Raw genomic sequence first — 25,489 nt, forward strand, 5'->3', positions numbered from 1 at the left:
GATGTTTAGATTCTCTTTGACTCCATTAGCTGCCAAGTTCAGCACACAGAGGAAAATACGGGACACAGGTCACAACCATTAAACTTAAGTTTTTACTTTGACATCCATGACATGTCAATCATATCCACCTACTGTAACCCCGTTTTACAGGAGTTTTAAGCGAAGACACCAGAAGGAAAAATAATATTTTCAAAAAGAACTTCTGACTACAATTAGTTGGTTTCCCTTTATTAAATGGATTAAAGCTAAAGAAAAATGTGATAATATATGGCCATGAACAGGGCTTTAAAAATCCGCAACACAAAAGCCACTTCTTAACAAAGTCACACACACTGAGTCAGATGATTGGTCCATCCAGCCTGTATTGTTGACACTGACTGGCAGCAGCTCTCCAGAGTTTCAGGCAGGAGTCTTTCCAGCCTGACCTGGGGATGCCGGGGATTGACGCTGGACCTTCTGTATGCAAAGCAGGGGCTTTACCACTGACCTACAACCCCTCTCCTACATACTGTTCTCTCAATGGAAAGAATGCAGCCAGGGTCCTTCCCCCATTCATCAAGCACTATGTGCTCCCTCCTGTGCCTTGTGTTCAAAAATGCCTCTACTCAAAGTCTATGTTATTCACCTTCCTTAAGTTTCCCCACCCACCCCAGGATCCAGATTTTTGCTGGTGGAAAAACATGAAATGAACCAGGCAAGCAAGCCAAGCACCACATATTGACCAATAAAAGGGGCAAACGCTTGTCACAGCCAAGGATGGGGAAAGCCAAGTCTGTGTGTGCTTCCACGGAGAGGAGCAAAAGATACACATGAGGGAAAACACAGAGATCCCTGAGGGGGATGCAAAGGGAAGGTCCTGAGCCCTTGTAGCTGGGAAGGCAATCCAGGGGACCAGCTGCTCCCTCCAGGCACCCAACAGGGAGCAGTGGCACTGGCTGACCAGTGCAACCTAGACCTCTGCTCCCTTCTATTCTTGCAAGTCAGTCCGGGGCCACATGATGACACGAAGCCATCGACGACCCCCACCCCCAGGAACTGAACTTGAGTGGTGCTGTGCCCTTACCACTCCCGCCCTGCCTTTGGAAGCAGGCCCAGTATCTCGCCAGTGCACACACATCAGACAGGGAGCTTCTGCTGTTGATGTGTTGGGGTTGGCACTGGTAGCAGGGTCGGTAGTGGTGGTATAGGTTGTCGCAGCTGCTGTTCCTTCTCCTCTTCTGGCTGTTCTCTCTTATGGCTGCCTCCTCCCAGCTGAGGTGTTGCTGCTGGGGAAGGGATCCAGCTTGCCATGACTCAGAAGTGTTGCTGAGGACCTGCGGAAAGGGCGGTGGGGATGGGGTGGGAGAGATGGCAAGTCTTCTCTGGCAACGGCAGTGCGGTAGCAGCAGAGAAAGGTGAAAAAGGCCATTACCAGGAGCTCAGCCATGACACAACTGCATGGCCCACCTCTGCCGTGCCATGTGTTCCTGACCCCTGGTCCTCACTTGTATGCCACCAGTCCCAGCACACTTGCCATCCGCTCCCATAGCCAGAGCATCCGCTCACAGGAAGCAGGAGGATCAACAATGGGAGCCCCATGGTGCTCCAAATACCCATGTTCCTTCACTGACATGAAACACTCATAAATCACACATGGCCCCTCTGGCCCAGACACCCCCACCGGCCTGCGAGCTAGGGGGCACGGAGCTCCCCATCAGGTTGGCAGGTGTGGGCTGCAGCTCACAGTCCAGACGAGGGCTTGTACAGCAGAGAAGGCAATAGCCTCCTCTTCCTGCCATTGCTAGGCACATTCTTGGCCTACAATGTCCCAACATAGTCCATGACAACATGCTTGATTACAGCCTCTCAGGCCACCCTGGAGTCATGTGATGGCTACTGCCATCTTGGCAACACCTGAACAACGTGCTCAGGACATCCTGGGTACTACTGAGCAATAGGTGTCTCTGGGCTGCTATTTTTGTTACAGCCACAAGGGCTCACCCAGTGACACTACGGGCAGATGTCCTAGGTGGCCCTTGTCCCCGAAGGCCCTGGCGTGCCCAAGTGAGAGGTCACTGGATACATAGCTCCATGCTACTCATTCTCCCAGGCACACATACCTGGTTTCAATGACATAGGTTCCCCAATCCACCTATGCCCCTTGGTCCTGCAACCCAATGCCCATAGCTGCTCCCTCTGCCCAGTCCGCTAGCTGCTGCATACTTACACTCATTCTCTAGAGACACATTTCCAGATCACAATGCTACATGGAACCTGGCTCTGGTATGGTGCTGGTTCCTCCTTAGTGACCAGTGGGACCTTGGGAACAGACCCTTCCAGCCAGTATCTGGGGATGGGGGTGGATGTAACATGTTTTCCCCTGGGGTATTTGAACCTGTATCCCTGGCAGCATGTGTGCATTTATTCATTGGTTTCCACAATTGTACTGACTGACCACCTTTTCTCAAGGAACAATGGCTGGGTGGATTTAAACCAGCAAACGCTTGAGCATGTTTGTGCTGACTGACACAAGATCCTCTTGCTTACTGCTGCGGTCCATTTTTATGCCTTTCTTCCATGGGGATAGAGGAAAATATTTTGTCCATGAGGTGATTTGAACCAGCGATTTCCCAAATGTACTTCTGCTTCCTTTGTAGACTACACCATGGGGTTCCCTTGCTTCTTGCTGCTTTTTGTCTTTTTTCCCATTGGGGAGCAGGGGAGAGGTAAAAAAGAGGTTTTGCTTAAAGTGTGTGTGTGTGTGTGTGGGGAGGTCCGAACCAGCAATCTCCCAAGTGTGTTTGTTACTGCTTTAACAGACAGTGCCACAGGGCTCTCTTGACTGTACCTGCTGCCTAATTCTCTCCATTTCTTGCATATCAGGGGCATGGCAACACGATAAACATACACCCAGCTCAGCCTTGCAGGTTGGCTCCCCCAAATCCAAATTCTATGTGAATGTTGTCACCAACAGTCTCTGACTGGTGGGTTGTGGTGGAGTTTCCAGGGTTGCTAGGGGTGTGCCCTTCATTTTTATGTTATTTTTGTATTTTCCATGTTCTGTGTTTTCCCCTCCCTCCCACAGTTGAACACACATTAGATATATTGCAGTCATTTGGCTGGCACAGCAGTGGCATATCTCCATTTTCGGTGCAATGTAAATACAGGATTAGTCTGTTAATCTAGTATCCGTGAATCAGCTGTAGACAGAGCCACATGTTAAGTACAGAGTGGCCAAGGTCATTAAAGTACTTCCTCCACTATTCAGATCTAGTTTTCAGCAGCATACGGTCACCCTGAGCATCCACTGCCTGACTTGCTGTGTGAAACAACGTTTAAGCTTACCACACATGATGCAATACCAACACCAATTCAATAAGTGCTTTTTCTAAATATCTCATTATTTTATATACTATTATATTAGATTCCTTCTTCAACCCTTAGCTTCTTAGTTTCTATTAAAAGCCAAACTTTTATCTCTTCTGTATTCTATAACCTTGATCATTCTGCTTGCCCAGCTTAGGGCAAAGTCACCAAAAGCATGCATTTGTATTTATTATTGTGCATACATGTTCAATTAATACTGGAACATCTGTTTCTGCCATTCAACAATTAATTCCATGTTTGCTTGCACTATTAATGACCACAGAACACAGAGACAAAGCTTTCAGTTTCCTGCTAAATAAAAATATACTTGGCACAGTTACCACTTCACACTACATAACTCTTAATTGGGAGCTTTTCCATCCCCACTCACCTGTTGTCATTCTTCCAACAGAAGTGAAAGATAGATGCAGTGCATGCAAAATGGAGAGATGGGAGATTTGTGCTTCCCATCTGTGGCCCCAGCATATTGGAGGTTGCCTTATCTGACTTACCCGCTGCCGACTGCACAACCGTTATCACAGCTCTGCGCTTCTCATTGCCCGGCTTTTTTCTTTTCTCCAGTGTCTCCACACGTGGAATAGGATTCAGGTGCTGCTGAGAAACCACTCCATTGCTGCTGCCCAGATTCAATTCTGGAATGGCCGCTGCCGCTGCCATAGCTTCTGGACCAAGCAAGCCACGTCTACCAGCTGCCACAACTGCCTCCAAGGCTTTCAAAAGGGACGGGTTGGAGGAGATGTCCTTCGGATCAGGCGGCTTGGGATCCTTGTTTGCTGGGGTCTTACAAGGGTTGTTGTCATTGTGCCCCTTGATGGGTACCATTACAAGGGGGAAAAGAGGACCTTGGACCGCTCAATAGGGTCAAACTTTACCACTGGTACAAGGGAAACCTCACTGAAGTTGCTGCAACCACCAAAGTAATATCTCTAGCAAAAGAACTGCCTGCCTCCCGGGGTCAGCGCTTCGCTGACTTTACCTTAGGGGCCACTGCTTCACTTCCAAGCCTGAGGTACTGGCGGCGCGAATGGAGCAGGGCGGCCACTTCCAACAGAGAGCACAGGGGCGAAACGTAGGATCCTTACGGGCACATGTGGCGGCGGCAGCCAAGCCTCTGCTCTGGCGGGCGCACCCCAAAGGGAAGGGCGATAGAACCCTTCCCGACCCCTCTCCACGGGTGCCTGGGGCGGCCTCAGCTCGGCGGCTTACGCGGCGCTTCTATCAGCTGCCGTATCAACAGCACAGAGGGCGACTACCGTGACCCCACCGACGGCCGCGCCTCTCCCAGCACCAGGTGCTCAACTTCGGGGGGGGGCTACCACCGTGGCCCGCCCGCCAGCTGTTGCAAACGCCACTCAGGACCCCCTCACCAGCAGCCGCTCTTCCCCCGCGACGCTTCGCTGCCTCGGCTCCCCGTTCCGACCACGAGCGAGGTTCAATCGGTAATAACGGCGGGAGATAGGCGGGAACAGCCCCCACGCAACTAAGCGGGGAATGAACCTATCCAGCCACCGTAGCAAAGGAGTCTTCATCCGGGTCATGTAGGAAGCACTCGATGGGGGGTGGGGGAGAGATCTTGGTGGCCATAGATTTGTAAAGGTTAGATTGACATGCTCAGCGCACTTCTTGGTCCCCCTTTTTCCTCCCCCCCCCCCCCCGACGTGAGAAATGAGAAATGGAAATCAATGAAGAAGTCCAGGATTTTAAACTGGCCGGAAGCGACTGACCGAATAAACAACAACAAAGCTCTGATTGGGCAACAGCATGCAAGTCCCTCTCTTCCACCACCAGAGATGGGACTTCACGCTCTTTCTAGCTCAGGTGTTAGTTTGTATGGAAAATATAATTTATTTATTGTTTAGTTTTGAAACATTTAAAAGGGCAGCTGTTGTGCATGCAGTTCAATGGAGCAAAAGGCTTTTGCGCGTGACTGACTGCTGGATTTATGCTGAGATGTAAGTAGATTGATCTTTGCTGCAAGGGGGGACGGGGTTGCTTAGAAATCCAAAGGAGCATTAGCCCCATCTCTAACCTGCGATGTTACTACACTGGACTACTGAAGTGGACTACACTGCAGAGCTGCCATAAACCACAGCCACAGCCATCACCACCCCAATCTGCAATTCAGGCATTTGGGTGAGTTGGCGTTTGTATGGCAGTTTTTAAATGTAAAAAAAAAAAAAAGTCCTAAAGCATCCCGTTTTCCATACAACACCTGAGTTTTTTTTTTTTTTAAAGCATGTTCTCCTCTGTTTGCTTTTTATTGCGGTGACGCTGCTGCCCGATCACAGCTAGGCTGTGATTTAGACACCCCCCCATTGTTTGCTATGGGCAGCTCTTACTTCCGCCCAAGGGGAGTTTTTTTTTAAAAAAGGGAGGCCTTCCTTGGGAGGAACCAAGATTTATTATCATTAACTACATTTCTATACCGTCCCATAGCAGAAGCTTTCTGAACGGTTTACAGAAGTTCCATCTCTCTGCGGAGGGCCAAGTTGCTCTCATTGCTTCCGGTCTTATACCTACGTTGGCCCCAGCCAACTGGATGAGGTCACCCCTCACCCCATCCGGGCACTTCCCTTGATGTCCTTCTATAAATACACACGCGCAAGCGCAGTCCATTTGAGTGTGGTCGCATGCGCAAGAGACCTCAGCAGTCGAGGAGAGCGCCTTTTCTTTACTCAGGTGGTCGAAGATGGTTCTTTGCTTTTTAAATAGCGTCATAAAGCAGCGCATGCGCAATAGGAAACAGTTCCCTTCAAGTGGGGAGGAAAGAGGAGTCTGGAAAAGGAGAGCCAGGGCAGGCCAGGCAGCAAAGTGAGCTTTCCCTTGATTGCTCGAGCTGACTTTGTTCTTTCAGCGCTCCCTGTGGGCATCCCTACACCAGCCTAAAATCCTGCAATTAAAGCTAGGCTTTCTGCTTCTGTTTTAAATGCAGGATCACAACGACTCCCTTTTTCACGTGCTTCCTTCTCCCCCACCCCCTTCCCCCTCCTTCTCCCCATCTTTGAGTCTTCCATTATCTTTCATTGATCTCGCTCTTCTTCTTGCTGCTTTTCCTCTTTTCAGGGAGGAAACAAGCGGAACACAACGGGGTAATTTAATAGCTCATTATCTGCGATCTATTTAAAAACGGAACAAAGAGCAGTAAGTGCAGGAGACGCCTTGAATGATCACCTTGAATGATCACCGCCTCATGTAAAGAGCCCGCAAACTTCCGTGAAGGGGCAATCTCAGTCGCAGGATAAAAGCTCCGTGTGATGAAGCCCTGTGCAGTGCAGTCCTAATCACGTCAGCCCCTTGAGCTCAATGGGGTTTACTCTCCCTATTAGTGTAATACCTTTTTAAATCTGGTTTTTAATCCTTGTGAACCGCCTAGAGAGCTTTGGCTATGGGGTGGCGTAGAAATGTAATAAATAATAATAATGAAAATAATAACAATACCTTTATTAAGTCAACCAAATGATTGCAAATACTGTGCAAGCTTTTGAGAGATCTCCAGTTCCCTTGAAAACTTGCACAGTTTTTGTGATCTTTAAATAAAATAACATTTCTACCTAACTAGAGTAGTGCCAGTACATATCTATATTCTGTGGATTCTTAGCTGTATCATTGAATACTTAGCCCAGAGGCGGCATGGCTTGTTGCTATCAGGGAAGCAAGCCAAATCCGAATCTGAACAGAAAAACGGATGAAAAGGTTATTTTTCTTTGAAAAGGAGATGTCGGCAGTCCTGGTTTATGTTAAACAAGAAGGAGGGAGCAATCCTACAGCCACCAGACGCTGTGATAGAATTTTTCGGTTTCTGGGAACCGAAGTCAGAGCCGGGCTCCAAATGCAGTTCCCAGAAACTGCACTCCCTGCCCCCTCCCCCACCCCATTGTAGGGTGCAGAGGAAATGGAGTGCAGAGATGGTGAAAGGGGGCGGTCCTGGGGGCAGGGAAGGGAGGAGACAGCTAAAGCCAGTTTACACAGCTTCCTATGCGCTGTGCAGCCGTCTCCTCTCCCACTCCCCGAAGCTGCAGCTAGACAGCTGGAATCGGCTGTCTAGCCAAAAATGCATAGCAGATGGAGCATGGAGGCAAGGATCGCCTCCATGCTACAGCCACCCTGCATTGGATACTTGGCAGCCTCTGACTTCAAAGGCTGCCAACTGTTGCGATAGGATTGCGTCCTAAATGTATTTAAGAAAATAACACAAAAAGAATCTTTTCAGAATTGAAATCATAAAATGGCTGGGCATTCCTTCAGCAGCATGCTCATCTGTCCTAAATAGTATGCTCCAGCATCTAAATAATATATTTAAGTTAGCGTTTACCATCTGCTTTTTAATTTTAGGTATTTGCCTTCCATAGTGCCCATCAGAATAGTTCATCAGGTGTATATAGAATTGGGTAATTTCTGGAATCTTTAATATCATCCCCAGTAAATGCTTTTATAAGCAATGTTAAAAGTAATGTAAACAATTGATTTCTTTGGAAACAAATGGAAGATCATAAGTAGGTGATTTATTAAAGTAATTACTTTATTCTCAGCAATAATGTGTTTCTGATATACTAACTGCCATTTATCAGACTACCTGATTGGATACATTCTCTCAACACAGATCGTTTCAAACAATTGTGTTTCCACACACGAATTCAGAGATGGGTTGTTAAACATTAACACTGCCTATCATAGATCTGCCTGCAGCACTAAGGTTTCCTCCCTTCAGCAACAATGTGTGGAATGTTGATTGGGACAGCTGCTGGTCTATTCCATCTTAAAGACTATGCCACAGAGCTTCTTCACTAGCCAGAAACAACCAAAATACATTTCTTCTAGGAAAAATCAGTTCTAAAAGACAGAAAAGGCGAGTCTAAAGTATTTCATAAGTTGAAACTCAAAACATGATCTTGTTCTATGTACTTATGCTGGAAGTCTATAGTCCTGCAGTTTCCAGTATACTGAAGGATAGCAAAAATGGTGGTCAGGCTTGGTGACTCACAGCCTACATGTCATAAAGATTCAGCTGTTCTTTGATGTCAGTTTCAGACATCTCCCCAAATGTGTCTGCTTTTTCCTTTATGAGGGTGAAGATGGCAGCCAGCTGTTCTCTCTGAATCCTGCCAAGAAGAGAAGAACAATAACAGAAAGGAAAAACTGAGATATCATTGCTTGATAAGCCAAGAGTCCCCCTCAGCAGGGTTAATGGAGCTTGACAAGATACTTCATAAATGTTATTATCTTCTGTGGTTGTGTCTGGTGGCACTGTAGTGTGTGCAATCTATCCAGTATCTAAAGATTACATTATGGTAGGACGTATGAATGAAACTCTACCTTAACATGCAGAATAGAAGACTGCATATGTATTTTCTTCGAGCATGGGTTCTAACTCCCACTATGAGTGTGCTCATTTATTAATAGGAGATGGCACCCGTGATCTTCTCAGACAGTACATTAGCTTGGGCAGCTTCTCATTCACAGGAGCCACCTCTTCATAAGCACAGGGAAAAAATGAGAGCCCAATTTCCCCAGATTCTATGGGTTCCTAGGTGCCATATTCTCCAGTGCTTATTTTGGAACGTCTCAAATCATGGAAAGTTCCCCAGCCCCGCTTCAAAAGCATCTTTAATCTTAGGGTTTCTTCTCCCATCCCTTAGAGCAGAGGTGCAGAACCTCTTTCTGCCTGAGAGCCAAATTCCATTTTGGAGATACTTTCGGGGGCTGGAATCCAGTGGTGGGCAAAGACAAATGGGTGGGGTAAAAGACCAGCACATTTTAGTGTAAAGCTTTTACTGCCAGTAACTAAGCCTTAGGAGGGGCACTTCAACCTTTTAGAATGGGGAAAAACTGCACAAAAGCTGGGAAATCACCAAACAATTGGTGGCTGGAGGGAGGAAGGCCGGCCAAGGGAAGGGGGACAGATTTGGCCCCTGTGCCTGAGGTTCTGCACCATTGTGTTACAGTTTGGGTGTTGGTTGTGCACTGTGGCTCATGTCATTTTCATGTGTACAACATTTTCAATTGTCATTTTCACTTGTCATTCTTCATTTTTTTTTCAATTTTTTTGAGAAGTTTGAAATTTCTGTTTTTTGAAATGTTTTTCATTTTTTTCCAATTCTTTTCAATTTTTCCAATTCTCATTTTCAATTGTCATTTGTTATTTTCAATTGTCATTTGTCATTTTCAGTTGTCATTTTCATGTGTACAAAATGCGAACAAAATTTTCCTGTGGATCATGTTATTTTCATGGGTACAAAAATGTTTCTCTGAAAAACATGAAGCTGGAACAAGGTTTTAATGTTTTTGTAGAAACCAGCACCTCTGAAGTGTATCCTCATCCTTTACAACAGATATGGTTCCCAAATGTATTTTTCTTGGCCTGCAAAACTATTGTCAGGGTGGCAACTGAGCCCATAGAGCCCCAGAGCAGTTCTGATTCTGAGGAAGAGCAACAACCCATGGGAGAGGAGCTCGCTCATCTCTCACAGGCACAGCGGCAGGGGGAGATTCCTCCTGCCTGCATTCCTGAGAGAGATCGTGACCCTGGCAGCGAGAGAGCGGGGGAGGGGGCCTTGCTGGACGCTCGGCGCAGACGCAGGGAGCGGCGCCAGATGGAGAGCGCCAAAAGGAGGCGCTCTGCTCGCTTGGTGCTAAAACAACGGTCACATCCCGAGGACCCAAGGGTAAGAGGGAGGACCTCTCCATAGCCCATAAATTCAGAGGTTTCCCGCTCTCCTCCTTCAAACGGGGACCAACTGCCTTACTTGGAACTTAGGCTACTTTGCTAACTACCCCAGTGCAGTTCCTTGCTTAGTCGCTGGTGATTAGCCTCTGAATGAGTCATTAAGTTATAAATGGAATAAAGCCTTGGAAAGAATCCTTTTCGTCTGTGTCTTGAGTTGGCTATTGGAGGGGACTGTAAGAGGCAGCTAGGGCGCTCCTGACAACTATATCTATTTACCTGGGACTATGCCCCATTAAACTTTGTGGAACTTATTTCTGAGTAGAAATGTATAGGATTGCTCCATTGGGTCTGGGGCGCCATGGGATAATTTGGATTCCTGGATGTGAGGTAGAAGACAGCGTTCTGACTGCGGTTCCAAGAATCCACACTCCCTGCTCCTGCTCCCTCAGAGAGGGAGCAGAGAAAACTGCCAGCTTGCAGAGGTGACCTGGGGGGAGGGGGTAAAGGGAATGTACCAGTGGGCAGGGAGGGGACTGGGGAAGCCAGGATACAGGATATCCTGAAGTCTCCCCAGTCTCCTTCCCTCCTGCTCTGATGCACCCCAGCTAGAAAAACCTGTCTAGCCAAAACGCAGAGAGGGAGGAGTGCGGAGGTAAAGATCACCTCTGCTGCTCCTCCCACTCTGCATAGAAGGCCTGTAAGCCTCTGAGTTCAGAGACTTGCGGGCATCGCGAAAGGATTGCTCCCTTAAAGTCTCAACCTCCATTGCTATCAGTGAACAGGTCTACCACTTAATCTTAGTTGAAATTAATCCTCAGTTATTCAAGAATCAATGAACTTGATACAAGGGTCTGAGCCAGGATCCAATGGAAAATGTATTATTCAGAAGCAAGCCAGATGAGAATAAGCCTTCAGTGGCAAGAGAACATCATGTTTGTACAAATGAACACCATGTCCTGATTGTCATATTTTATTTGAGAACATGCCTGATATCAGGGGAAATATCTTTGAGACTCTGGTTCTAAACACATTTTATCATGAGAAGAAAATACTAATCTGCAAGATTTTCTGTTGGCAATCTCAGTTCAGTATTTTCCCCTTATACAGGCATATTAAGAAGTCTGTTGATAACGAAAGTAGAAAGTAGTTTTGATTTTTTCACTATGAAAGACTGAGCCAAATCCTACCTCTGATGTTAAAAGCCAAAGTAACACACTCCTTTAAAGACTAACCATCCCTTAGAGTCTATTGTAACACAAACTTTCATAGGCAAGTGCCTACTTCATGGGTTGTCTTCAACAGACTCAATACCGTCATAGACATGTCTACTCAGAAGTAAGCCCATTGTGTTTAATGGGACTTGCTTCCAGATAAGTGTGTGTAGGATTGCAGCCTAATTCAATTACTCTTTTGGGATTTAATTGTGAAGTGCCCCTTTCCTACCCTTGCCCTGGATGGTTTATTAGAAATCCAAGAATTCCTGTGCAATAGGTCTGAGAACAGAATTTGCACAAGAAACATAGGAGCTGGTCTTCTACTAAGTCAGACCATGGGTCCTTCTAGTGCAGTATTTTGTAGTGGCTCTCTGGGGTTTCAGGCAGGAGTCTTGCCCAGCCTCACCTGGAGATGCCAGGGATCGAAACTGGGATCTTCTGCATGCCAGGCAGGTGCTCTGCAGCCCCTCCAGTGGAAGGTTGTGAATGAAGGGGCTAAATAAGTCTCCCTCAGTAGGGAGTTCCAAAGTTTGGGGGCAGCCACTGAGAAGGCCCTTTCTCAAGTTCCTGCTGGGCATACATCAGATGTTGGCAGGAAGGAGAGAATGGAAGATCTCAACACCCATGCAGGTTTGTACGGAATAAATCAGTCCTGGTCCCTGGCCATTTAGTGCCTTAATGGCCATAGCCAGCACTTCAAATTGTGCCCAGAAATGGAGCGGCAGCCCATGCAGCTGTTGTAGCTTAGGAGTCAGGGCAATCTCCAACAGTACCATTCCGCAAACTCAAATAGTGCTAGCGGAGCTTTGCTGAATCTTTCCATTGTGCAATTGGTTGCCCATTATGCTTGTGCAAGCAGTTGCGCAAACGGTTACAGAATAGGTTGTGCAAGTGGAATGTGCAACCTGTTGCACAATAGATTGCTCAACGGGTTGCACAACAGGTGCAAGCAGTTGCACAAGGGTAATGCACAACTGGTTGCACAGATTGTGCAACCACTTGCACAACCATGGGTGTGCAAATGTAACTTTAGCTGGATTCTTTTCTTGTGCATATTCAGAACCTAATTTCCACTAGCACAACATCACTTGTACTAATGGAATGACACAGCTGGATGCTGCCCACATGCTCCCAGTAACTGGCACTGGTCAAAGGCAGCCCAACGTAGAGTGCATTGCAGTAATCCAAACAAAAAGTAATTAAGGCATGTGTTACAATGGCCAGGTCATACACCTCTAAGAGTAGGCATAGTTGGTACACCAGCCTCAGCTAAGTAAAATCACTTCTGGCCGCTGCTGAAACTTGAGGATCTAGCTCTAGGAATGAATCCAGGCACACCTCCATGTGTGGAGCCAATCACAGCCCTTATTCCTTACCACCCAATTGTTGCTCTCAATCCAGGTCAGGTAATGACTGCATCGTAAAGACCTATATAATTGGCCATGACATACAGTGGTAGGCCTGTAAATGTTACAGCAATGCCATGGGATGAACCCACAGAAAGGTGGGTCAATTACTACTGTAACATTGAAAGGACATCTACATTCCTGAATTTATGCAGTTCAATTCAATGGCGATTTCTTTGGGGGTCAAAAGTAGAAATGTTTGCAAAGTAAGGGCGAAGACTGACTTAACTTCTTTGATAGTAACTAAAAGTAACTTCTGTAATTAATTCAAAATAAGTTAGAATTAATTCAGTGAAACCTCTCGCATAAACACAGCTTTCCCATTGTTTAAGAAAAATATTGTTTCATTTTATTTTCCCCCACCAAAACAATGATATAGTGAGGGACTCTATGAGCATAAAGCTATGGGGTCAGCCTACACAAGATAGTCAGTGGTGTGTCTTGATGTTTTTACTTGACATTCTAAAAAATACAGCTGCAGAAACTGCAATCTGTAGTGGAAGATGGGTTCAGTGCAGGTGGGTTCTGGTGAAGCAGGTGGGCTTAGCTGGTTTATTTATTTATTTATTTATTTATTTCATTTCTATACCGCCCAATAGCCAAAGCTCTCTGGGCGGTTCACAAAAACTAAAACCAAACAACACACAATAAAACAATTTAAAATATATAGAACATTAAAACCACAATATGGGTTTTAAAGGGAATGGTTCCCTTCTGGTGGCATGCCCATGGGGCAACAACAGCTTGGGGGGAGGGGATTATGGGAAAAACCAGAGGGGGCAACTCCTCCTTTCTCATGGCAGCCTCCCACTGCAGATTGCAGCCTCCCACATTTGCATTTTGTAAAAGAAAATACTAAGAAACATCAGAGGAAAACTTCATGTAACTGAACATCACAAGTAGTTTGGCCCACAGTCAGTATCAGTACAGCAACTGCCATTAGGAAGGACATGTGGTAGCGGAACACGCTGTTAACAGCAATCCAGTGCATAGACTGTATTAAGCCCAGGCCTTTGATGTATAAGCATATTGACCTGAGCACTCAAGATTTATAAATTACAAGCAAGGCTCCAGTATTGATTCTTGGTAGCTGATGCTCTTATACATTCTTGACTGGCTCTTCTGGTCAATAAAGACGGGGACTTTGATTGATTGATTGATTGATTGATTGCCCAATAGCCAAAGCTCTCTGGGCAGTTCACAAAAATTTAAAACACAAGATACAGCATAAAACAATATAAATTATGAAAGCTTAAAACCACAATATAAAAGTACAACTAGAATAAAACCTAGCAACAATGCAGAGATTTAAAATACAGATTTAAAACACCCGAGTGAAAAGACTAGAGTAACAAAATGCTGAGAAAATAAAAACGTCTTCACCTAGTGCCGAAAGGAGACAATGTAGGTGCCAGGCAAACCTCTCTAGGGAGCTCATTCGACAGCTGGAGTGCCACAACAGAAAAGGCCCTCCTCCTGGTAGCCAACCACCTCACCTTTTTTTGGCAGGGGCTCCTGGAGAAGGACCCCTGAAGATGATCTTAGGGTCCAGGCAGGCTCATATGGGAGGAGACGATCCTTCAGATAACCTGGCCACAAGCCGTTTAGGGATTTGAATGTTAATAGCAGCACTTTGACCCCTTCATGGATCATTGCCTTGTTGTGGTGAAGGGGCTTGCGTAACTCAGTGAAGCCATAAGCTATGCTGTGCAGGGCCACCCAAGACGGACAGGTCATGGCAGAGAGTTCTGACAAAATGTGGTCCACTGGAGAAGGAAATGGCAACCCACTCCAGTATTCTTGCCAAGAAAACCCTATGGAACATTTTGGCCACCTAATGCGAAGGGAAAACTCACTGGAAAAGACCCTGATGCTGGGAAAGACTGAAGGCAAAAGGAGAAGGGGACGGCAGAGGATGAGATGGCTAGATAGCATCACCGATGCAATGAATATGAACTTGAGCACACTCCAGGAGAGAGCGGAGGACAGGAAGGCCTGGCGTGCTATGGTCCATGGGGTCACGAAGAGTCGGACACGACTTAACGACCGAACAACAACCACCAGCACTTTGAATTGGGCCTGGATATGGACTGGCAGCCAGTGCAGCTGGAAAAGTATTGGTGTAATGTGATCTCGTTGGCCAGTCCCCATTAACAATCTCACTGCCCTGTTTTGGACAAGCTGCACAGGCTGGTTTTCAAAGGCAGCCCCAGATATAACGCATTGCAGTAATCCAGACGAGAGGTTATCAGAGTATGGATAACTGTAGCTAGGCTATCTCTGTCCAGATAAGGGCATTGTTGGTATATCAGCCTATGCTGATTAAAGGTGCTCCAGGCCACTGAGTCCAGCTGTGCTTCAAGTGACAGTTCTGGATTCAGCAGCACCCCCTATCTATGAACCTGACCCTTTAGGGGGAGTGCAACCCCCTCCAGAACAGGAGGGGCGGATGAACCACCCACCAACAGTTCCTCTGTCTTGTCTAGATTGAGTCTCAGTTTATTGGTCCTCATCCCGTCCATTACCGTGCCCAGGCACTGATCCAGAACAGCCACTGCCTCACCTGGGTTTATATCTACATCTCTTTTAATGCAACCTAAGGTTTAGTTCTCCATTGACTCTGAGTGCTTCTAGATATTGTATTGTGTCCTGAATGAGCATTCATACACCTACATGTCATACAGTGCTGACCCCTGCTAGTTCAAAAGGACTAGCAGGATCAGTCCACGTTGCACCACCCAAATCAGCAGCACCACCATCTCCTCCCCCTGGATTGTGGGTACCTCTTCAGTTGAGGTATCGTTCCCCTCCGTCTTTCAGATTTAGTGCTCTTCATTGGGCCAAAGCTGCCATCCAGATGCAACCTTCTTTCCTTTGCGATTCTTTGCACTACTTGCCCTCCTTGCTGCAGTCTCAACCTCCCCTCAGTTCACCTTCAGCTGCCTAGACGTGACCTTATTCTCTAAACCCTGTACGATTTTCAATAGTTTCCTTTGCTCGCTGCAGTCTCAGCTTCCCTGTCAGCTTCCAACTGCCTAGATTCCACCCAGTTATTTTGACTGGGCTAGGTTCTTGTCTGCTTCTTAGCTGGTCTCTAAGCCAGTTCAGATTCTCTTTCAGGGGGCTTTCTTGCGCAATTATCCATTCAGGAATGTGTTCTATTCACATGCTATCAGAAATTACATGAAATTGCAGCTCCTCTTCTATGCACAGGAAAATATTTTGTAATTATGGAGGAGCTGTGCAATCTTGTATAAGTTTCATCCTTATAAATCTGGAGCAGACAACATAGCGTCCTCAAGATGTTTTGGACTGCAACTCCCACAAGACCCAGTCAGCATGGCCAATATTCAGGGACTCTGGGAGTTGTAGTCCAAAACATCTGGAGGGCATCAAGTTACCTACCCTACCCCTGCCTTAGATGTTACTCTGCTAACACAAATAAACCACTCGTGTGTGTGTGTGTGTGTGTGTGTGTGTGGCAAATAGATATGACCTAGAAAAGCATGAAATAAAGTGTGGGAGGGGGGAGGGGGAGAGTCGATGCAAAGATATATGTAACGGTGACATATGTAGTTTGGGACTAAGTCAAGTGTTTGCATTTACTCTTACAGAATCTAGTTCTGGCACTGTCCCTTGAAGCTGATATTGTCCTGCTAATTCTGTGCAAGAGTAAAACAATGGTATTGTTTTCCAAGGTGGACATTAATAAAGGTGTTAAAAGTCTTTTTTTTTTAATGGTTTAATCTTTGAAACGAAGTAGCTGGGGGCAGAAAGGTGTGGATACCATGCGCATTAACACACACAATGACCATTTATATAAACTATTTAAAGGTTTATTGGACTGAATAATGGCAATATACATTTTAAGCCACTAGAAATTACAGTCCTGTGTATAAGATCCACCTTCACATTTAGAAAAAAAAAGTAAAAAATACCCAGACAGCCATTTTTGTCATAATTGAGATAGATTTGCTCACTGCCACTAGTCATATTCCTTGTACAATATATGTATTGCTGTATACTGAAACGTTATATTGTATATAAGGCATTCTTTGCATAGTTAATGATATTTGGAACACTGAATCTGTCAAACAATGTGAATTGGAGGCAGAGTGGTTGCTAACAGGTATCTTAAAAGCCGAGTGTCCTTATATAAATAGAATTCAGTTGCAAACTGTATTATGCTAGTGAAAACAGATACAGAAGTGGAAGCTTAGCTTTATAAATATACATATAGCCAAAACTTCCTGTTGTTTCCTAAATAAGCCGTTTAAAAACAGTTATGCTAGAGAAAAACATTCCCCAAACCTAGGTGCTCCAAAGAATGATTGACTAAATAATTTCAAGTATTCCCAAAGAATTAAGATTTTGGTTTTTTAAAGGAGCCTGGGTTTGATACATTATGAAATGTTAGCTAAAAATCAACCTGCCCTCCAAACATGATGGGAAAACAGTATTTTGGGTGGGTGGTGGGGAATCCAACCTAAAGTGACACTTCTACAAAAATGGAAGTGAAATCAGTATAATATTGAAATTGAAGAAAAGACCTATTGACAAAACAATTTCAGGAATTATGGTTTCAATGCAGTAACCAATATGACCCAACAAATCTGGTTTTCACTACAGGTTAATGATTCATTACATTGATAGATTGGTTGAGGCAAGCAGCAAAAATAAGTTCAAAAAGGAAATGATATATCACTGTGGTGCTATGACAAAAGAAAACACATATATCTGATGTTACTCTGGAAAGTTGTAATTAATAACTCAAGAGGTGCCTTACATTTCACAATTTACATTTTCAAATTCCACTCTTGGAACAGGAGCAAGGACCAAGTAAACAGAAGCATTGGCTATTGAGCACTAATGAAGCTCTAGTTCTCATGATGAAAATTAGTCACAAACCATTACACTAAGGCTGCAATCCTATACTCTTATCTGGGAGTAGGCCTCATTGAATTCAATGGGACTTACTTCTGAGTAGACATGCCTAGATTGCACTGTAAATCGTTCTTATTTCTTAGGACTTCTCTCTCCCTAAGATGGAGGACTGTTTCTTCTTCAAAAAGGTACGAAGCAAGATTGACTACACTAGATTCTACATCAGGGATAAGCAATGGGGCTCCTGTGGGCACCAGTGCCCTCCAACACGTTTAGTTAGTGCCTGCCGAGGTGTCCTACCCCTCCTACTCTTTTATTATTTTTTAAATAACAAAATTTCTTACTGGCAGCTGGGATCACTTCAAAGCAAAATGAGGGTCTCTAGCTGCTCCCATCTTCTTTTCCCATGAATGCATCTAGGCAACAAGAGGGGCTCAGAGACATCCTTAGGAAATGAAGATGGCAGGTGGCTGCATGCCAATATTGTGCAATTTGTGGTGGTGCTCAGGAGAGTTTCTCAAATTGCCAAATGTGCCTACAGGACCAAAAATGTTGCCTACCTCTGGTCTAAATCATACAACAACCAACCTGCCATCTAGGGGTGAAAGGAACCTTCACAATGTTTTAAATCTCAATGCATTGTCTTTAAAGATATCAAGGAAGCTTTGGTCCAGGGCAGAGTGGTGGAAAGGGACTAGATAGTGGTATATTTGGACTGGTCCAATGTAATGGGCAACTTTTGTCCATGAGATTAATTGTTTGGGGGATGCAGCAGATATACAGCAGTTCAGACAACAAAGTGTGCTTGTTTTGTTCAAGGATCTTTCACATCCCAGAACAGAACCCTCAAAATGTAATTTCTCACTTTCTCTAGCCCATGTAATTCTCAGGACCAAACACACAGATTCTCTCCAGTCTTGATATTACAAGGATTTATTCTGAGGAACTCGGCTTCAGCCAAAGAGAAAATCCTATATTTTGAGGGGTTATTTTATTTATTTTCGGTTGTGTATGCGTAACTGGTTGGTTTTGTTTTTTCTCAAGCCTTTCAAGATGCCAAAGGAAAAGCCTTAGGAAGAGTCTAGGGATAACTTCATATAGTCTTCAGTTCTACAAAGAGAAACGAGAAGAAAATAAAGAGAATTCATTTCAGTCATGTCACCCATGGTGGGTTACTTACTACTAATACTTTCCATGGTAAGTGGAGAAGAACTTAGGGCAGGGAGGGAGTTCTAAGGAAAGTTTCTGAACCACCTGGGCACACATACAAAGCAGTTAGCAGAAAGGGTGCCTCAAGGTTTAAGGCATTTGCTTCATCATTTGCAGCAGGATAGTCTAAACCCAAGGAAGTGAGTACTGACAACAACTCTTGCATTGCATCAGGAGTATTTCAAGTTATTCTAGCCCTGAAAACTTGTAAGGATCCCTTGAAACATTTTTGGGGGGGCAGACAAAGAAACCTTTCATTTCATCCTCTGGATATCTGACCATGTTTCATGATGTACGCTTGTTCAGACTTATGAAGCTGGGCCTATGATCTGATTCATACAGATCATACATCATGATTCTCACCTGGTGCCAGGGCACTGCTCAGGCATTAAGGATTAGAGATTAGGTACTAGCCATTCCATGACTGTAAGAAGCCCTTTTCACAAGTTCAAGGAACTGGAGCTTAAAATGGAGAGGATCACTGCAGTGAATAGCTATGAACAACCTCCTTTCTACTGGCAGTACAACTGTTTCCTAAAATGTACATCAAGCACTGGATCAGTTCAAAAATATTATAAGAGCACATGCTTCCTAAGGGGAGCTGTTGAGACATATGGACACTGGTAACCATTAATCATAGGCAGCGGTGGACAAGGCTACTGTTTATACATACCATCCACATCTTATGTGACAGACAACAAGAGTTTTCACCTAATCATCCAGTATTAAAAGGTACATGCCAAATTCCTCTTTATGCCTGACAGTCTCTTACTGATTTACAAATGACAGTATAATCCATTCACCCTCAGACATTTCTGATCCCCTTTTATACGTTGAAAAAGGGGGGAAGAGGCAAAGTGGATGAATCAATGACCATTTATAGTGATGCGGACCTCCTGATGTTATTCAGGCTAAAGCAGCATAAGAGATCATGGAATAGCTCTGGGGGCTGCAGTCAACAAGGTGTTGCTTAAAGAGTTGATAGGCCTGCCCTTAGACTAGTTTTGCCTCATTTCTGTTAATGGAGCTTAAATTCAAAGGCAGAGTGCATTTGAATGCATTTGAATTCCCCTGCTACACTCTTCACAAATGGTGCCTTTTAAAAAAACATACGGAGGGAGCAATCCTATGGCCACTAGGATATCATATTATCCTGGAACTGACCTTGGAGCCCACGCTCCAAGGTTGGTTCCCAGAGAACCAACCTCCCCCCACTTCCATGCTGCCTCAGAGGCAGCGCAGAACAGCCCCGTCCTCTGAGCCTGCAAGAGGAGCGCCGAGAGGCTGAAAAGGGGCGTGTCTGGGGGCGTTCTGGGGCCGGGAGGGCGGAAATGCCTGTACAACAAACCCCATGCAGCCTCCTTCCCCGCTCCGTCCTCCCACGGCTAGACAGCCGCAATCAACTGACTAGCCGAAAATGCGGGGCAGGAGAAGCACGGAGGGAACAATCCCCTCCGTGCTTCTCCTGCCCTGCTTTGGATAGGCAGTCGCCTTCGAGTTTGGAGGCGGACGCCTATCTGGATAGGATTGCGCCCAATGACCTATGCAAACCCCGTCAAGTCCTTTTGGGCTGCTTGACCACACGTGGTTGTCTTCATATCATAACATCTCTCCTTAAGGTATTTATCCATCTCCTCAGCCGAAACATCCCTCCCAAAATGTGAGTTTCAGCATCAATGCAGGCAACATCATGCAAGGGAAACCCTCATGCTTTTGCATTCTAGGTTGCTAGCATTGTGGCCAGTCACCAACATATAAGATCAACAGCTGAATACTTTAGGGCAGCAAATGGACATATCTTCAGAAAACAAAACATATCTTCTTCATGCACAGGAAAAGGAAGCTAAGTAAACATCATGCTTTTAGGGCATAAGAAAATTACCCACAACCATCCCAAAATGCACATTTCTGGGCAACTCACTAAAAGCCCAATCCACAGCCTGTTTAAGCCAATGTACTCAGATTTTACCTGACATATCAGGAATTGCATAGGATAATGCCTTTGTATACAGACGATAAATTCAACGTAACTTTAGCTAACCCTGGCTGCCTCCTTGTAGGGCCACAGTTCCAAGATACCGTGCAAATGTTTATAGGAACTGAATTATAACTTCTTGGTATTATGGGAATATGCACTCATAGTCCCCTGATGGCTGCTAATGTCCACATTTTTGTCAGTATTTTCCTGAAACTTCCTATCCATCTACCAACCTCTTACTGCTTTCTGACACAGAAGAATACCCATAACACCCAGTATATTAGCAGGTGGAGAATGGCAGGCTGCCTGTGGAAGAATCAGTATAATGCAGAACGTATGAGAGCATGTTGTGAAGAGATGCCAGGTGGGACACAGATAAACAACAGAGACCAGGGGAGAACTAGAAGCTGAGCAGAAACAGAAAAGAATCAAGAGGCCAAAGCAACTTTCCCCTTACGCTCTCTCTTCTCTTTGACTTTGTACTGCATTTGGAATGAAGAGAGACATCAACCCAGAAGACACCATGATTCTCCCCTCACCCTCTATATAAATGGTCTCATAATGTAACTAAAGGATCTTATGTATGGATGGAAGAAGCCCTGGGTCAGTTCTCTGCCAACTATGCTTAGGAAATACACAGGAAAAGGACAACCAGGTAGAGAGGACTTTTGTTGAAGTTTCCTCCAGATTCTGATACAGCAAATGTCACCAAAGCACCAGGTTTTTATCTGTTAACTACACATGTTAAACATGCATGGCAAGATGTTGGCCTCAAGACAACCCAGTGCTGCTTCCAAAAATAACGGCAGCTTTAAAAAATGTAATGTGGTCAGCTTTTTTGCTATTACTTTCCAAAGCACCCTCATAATTTGCTGGTTGTCGGTCAGAGTCACTGCTGTTTCCCAAACCATACTGGGATTTCATCCCAATGCAGATTGCTGCTGAATTTTTGAGAAGGCATTCTGGGCACAAGAAGTCAGATTATTGCGGGAAGAAACATCTTGCTGCTGTGCCGTCTGAAAATGTTGAGATAGCAAATTTGTTGGAGGATTTTTCTGGGAGGACTTTAATTTTATCTACTTTTTCTATCCTACTCCAGTCATCATCATCACCATCATCAAAAATAATACCACCAGCAACTAGGCATTTGCAGCCCCGTAGAAGCCTGCAAAGGTGCAGGAATATCCCGTTCATTTCTACTGCTAGATTGACATTACTGAAATGTGCAGAAAATCAAAATCCAACTGTATCATTTATTGGATGTGGTTTGGTCTGAAAATTCTTATGCTGGCTAACAGCTTGAAGAGCATTAAAACTACAGTTGTAGAGAAACAAATAGCTTGGCAGAGAGTTATGCTGACTGTAGTAACACCCCAGAAGTGGCCCCAGGCTCCTTGCTTCTTCCCCACCCTCAAGTGCTCTATCGTGCTGCAGAAGATGAAAAGCAAAATGGAACAGAAACTTACCAGCCTCTCTTATCCCAAAGAAGCACCATGCTGGACAGGAAAGCAAAGCTGCTGATAAAGGTGTGAGAGGAGAAGGAGAATGCAAGCAGTGAAAGGGAGAATGACAATGGAAGGAGAAGATGTTCACCATCCAAAGGCTACACACAAGGATTCAGCAAGCAGAAATCATGGAGGAGCAAGCAGAGGGGGAGCATGCACTGGAGAGCAGAGTTGGCAGATGCCAAAGGGTATCCGCCCAAATGTATCCCCTACCCCTTTGAAGGACTAGATGAGTTTGTGGAATGGGAAGCTGGCAAAATGTTTCGCTGCTTTGGCTAATCCTTTGCGACTGCTTCTTTCATTTGGCATATTAGGAGGAGCTATCTTTATGATATTACTCCAAACCTGATCATATAATCTACAATGATGCAACAGTGGTGCTCTTGTGGCTAAAAAATAATTCTGTCTGTTGTCCACAAAAAAACAGGGGCAGACCCAAAATGGAAAACTCTTCTCCTTCATGCCTCACCCTGCTAGATTTCAGCAAGGGGTTGTGGTCTAAGATTTAGTTCAGAAATAATGCTGTCATAGATCTTTCCATTGTATGAGATTTGAGTTTCAGATTGTGGTACCCACATTTGCTGCAAGCTTTCCCCATTCAATCTTGGGGCAGCTCAAACAGGAGGGCTCCTCCAGGTCTGCTTAAACCAGAGATGGGGAACGTGTGCCCCTCCACTGGCTATGATGGCCAGGGCTCACTCCATTCTCCACTTCCCCAGTTGGAATTAGCCCATTCAGTGCTAAACTACATGAGTGGCTATTGCTTAACACAACCACCACACATCTTCTGTCCCTCCCGCCCCACAACACAGTAATGAGGAGAACTTGTTATATCATGATGCTCTTCATTCCCCGCTCCATATCATTGGCTGCCAGGGGTGGGGCCAGGAAAACATGACATAATGATGCCACAATGGAAGCTAAGTTCTACTACATATGGTGAAGGCGGAAGGGAGCCTAGGTGTTCCATTGCTCTTTCAATAGCAGCTGAGCCCTACTGGATCAGACCAAAGGCCAATCTAGTCCTGCATCCTGTTTCCCACAGTAGCCAACCAGGTGCCTATGGGAAGCTGACGGGCTGGACATGTGGGCGATAGCACTCGCCTGCTGTTGTTCCCCAGCAACTGGTAGGTAGCATATACCCATCTTGACTAGCGTCCATTGATAGCCTTATCCTTCAAGAATTTGTCTAATACCCTTTTCAAGCTATCTAGGCTTGGCCCTCAGAAAACTGCTTTAGGGCTGTCTATTACCTACCATCACCAGTCCCTGGTGATACCAAGAGGTGATTAACTAGGATGAGATTTCTCAAGAGAGGTGAAATTTTGAAAATATTTTGAGCCTATTGTACCTTCAGAACCTGCTTTTATGTTATCCTTAGCCTCTGGTTGACCTTACAGCTGAAAGGGGCAATGTACACCCACACCCCTCAAAATGAAAATCTCACATGAGCCAACTAGGCCTTATTACCATGTGCCTTAGGCCTAGGCCCAAACCCTCGATTAACTCCACCCTCAGAGCAAGAGCTACACTCTCAGTTTCTCTCATCTATGGTCCTTAAAGAGGATATTGAGAGGAGGAGAGGGGAGAACTTTTGCAGCCAAATGAATAGACAACACACACATTTGGCTCATAAAACTGGACAGGTTCTCTCTTTGCCAAACCTATTCCTTTACTAGTCTTTAACAATAACTAAAGACTTCTCAAGAAAGTTGCAAACTAGTCTACATAAGCTTATGCTCAACTTCAGTAAGGAGCTGCAGCCTGGTGACCAAGTAAATCTGTGTTCCCCCCCACCGCCCGTCCAGCTATACTCAATAACCTGTATTAGTTTAATAGCAGTTTAACCTTGAAGTTTCTCCAAAGAATGCTTGGAATTGTAGTTCTAAGAGGTGCTGAGAATGCTGTGAATGATACTGACCACTGCACCACACCCCAAACTGCAATGCCATTTCATGCAAACAATGCAGATTTTACAGCTGGGACTTACAGGTTTCAAATCAGAAAGGCTTGTCGAGATCTACAGAGGGCGCCTCAACACCAGGAATTTTATATTGTCTTCCCAGGAAAACAGCAAAAATACAGCACAACTAAAAGCCTGGAGCCCATACAGAATCGGAGCCTTCTTTGAATTTTTGCAGGATCAAATGCCAAAATGAACAGAACTGGAGATATACAGGGTAATCCACAAATCACTTACTGAAGCTGCCTTATAAATGAATGCTTAGACTTCCAGGCAGGCGGGAGTTAGGGAAGAAAATTAAAACTTTTTATAAATAATACATAATGCAGATCCCATCAAAATCAACTGGACGCACGTCCATGCAACGTATTTAGGACTGGAATTGTGTGTTAGTGCCCTTGAAGCCAAAGGGCCTAACCTAGTTTAAGTGCATGTTTGCCATCTGAAGTCGTTTGTGGACTACAGCTTTATGCTACAATCCAAAAACTACTTGCTTAGCAAAGAAGAGCCTCACAAATTTCACTGGGAAACCTGCAACATAACAGGGAAGGAGTAGTCAGGCACCTGCTGAGGCCCATGCCTCGGTAGGGGACGAGGGCATCACCAGTCCTTGGCGTATCCTGGACCTCCTCCTGCGCTTCCGCCCTGCTCGTTGAGTGAGCAGTGAGAGAAGCAAGGAGAAGGAGCTGGAACCTCCTCATGCCTCGTCCTCCTTCTCTCTGGAAGAGGGTGCCAAGTGGGCCCAAAGGGGGAGGCAAGCAAAGGGGCAGTGGCAATACTGGCAAGGGAGGAGGAGGAGGAGGAGGAGAAGGGTGAACTTAAGGAGCCCCCCGCCATGACAGCATATTTCCCAAGGGCCCCGAAAACCTGGAACTGGCACTGGGCACTGGTACTGATTCTCAGTTACTGAGTCAAGCTCTGAAATGGAACTAAGTCAAGAGGACAAAGGCTTTGATGAGAAACCACTCAGGCAGAGCCTGTGCATAACAGCTGGATTTCTGGCAGAGCTAGGGAACTCTCTACCTGTGTGCTAGTCTTACCATTTGGTTTTTCCCTGGAAGCACTGGCTGCTCTTGACTCGCGATTCCTGCATCATAGCTTGCTCTTCCCTTCCTGTCCTTGCCCTCTGCTCCTGGAATGGTGTCTTTCTTTCCCACCTCAATCCTCATTTCTGCCATTATGATCTTTAACCTTGGACTGATCCCCTTCAGCTTTAACTTTGGATCAATCCCCTGGCTTACTTCCCTTGGCACGATCGTAAGCCCATAGACTTCAGCCATCTTTCCATTTTGCTGTTCTT

At 45.3% G+C, this 25,489-nt stretch overlaps 2 protein-coding genes across 10 annotated transcripts in view; both read right to left on the reverse strand.

Annotated features, from left to right (window-relative positions):
• LOC146354114 (uncharacterized) overlaps positions 1 to 4,881 on the reverse strand; it is a 29,755-nt gene extending 24,874 nt beyond the window's left edge. For 3 of the 5 annotated variants that reach the window (XM_084838213.1, XM_084838210.1, XM_084838211.1), the window contains exon 1: positions 3,858 to 4,657. In XM_084838213.1, the coding sequence (XP_084694339.1) occupies positions 3,858 to 4,188 (331 nt within the window). In that variant the 5' untranslated portion in view covers positions 4,189 to 4,657. Of the gene's footprint in view, positions 1 to 3,857 lie in introns of all 5 variants that reach the window. The other 2 variants (XR_014788306.1, XM_084838212.1) reach the window with 2 other exon arrangements.
• Positions 4,882 to 7,847: 2,966 nt separating this feature from the next.
• The window catches only part of MXRA7 (matrix remodeling associated 7), a 77,167-nt gene continuing 59,525 nt past the window's right edge, over positions 7,848 to 25,489 (reverse strand). For 2 of the 5 annotated variants that reach the window (XM_084838219.1, XM_084838216.1), the window contains exon 4: positions 7,854 to 8,465. In XM_084838219.1, the coding sequence (XP_084694345.1) occupies positions 8,351 to 8,465 (115 nt within the window). In that variant the 3' untranslated portion in view covers positions 7,854 to 8,350. Of the gene's footprint in view, positions 8,466 to 16,386; positions 18,645 to 25,489 lie in introns of those variants that run through there. The other 3 variants (XM_084838215.1, XM_084838217.1, XM_084838218.1) reach the window with 3 other exon arrangements.

The sequence above is a fragment of the Heloderma suspectum genome, chromosome 2, assembly GCF_057233095.1.
Source record: "Heloderma suspectum isolate Gila_16-S chromosome 2, 16-S_ref, whole genome shotgun sequence".
In the NCBI taxonomy this organism is placed as follows: Eukaryota; Metazoa; Chordata; class Lepidosauria; order Squamata; family Helodermatidae; genus Heloderma; species Heloderma suspectum.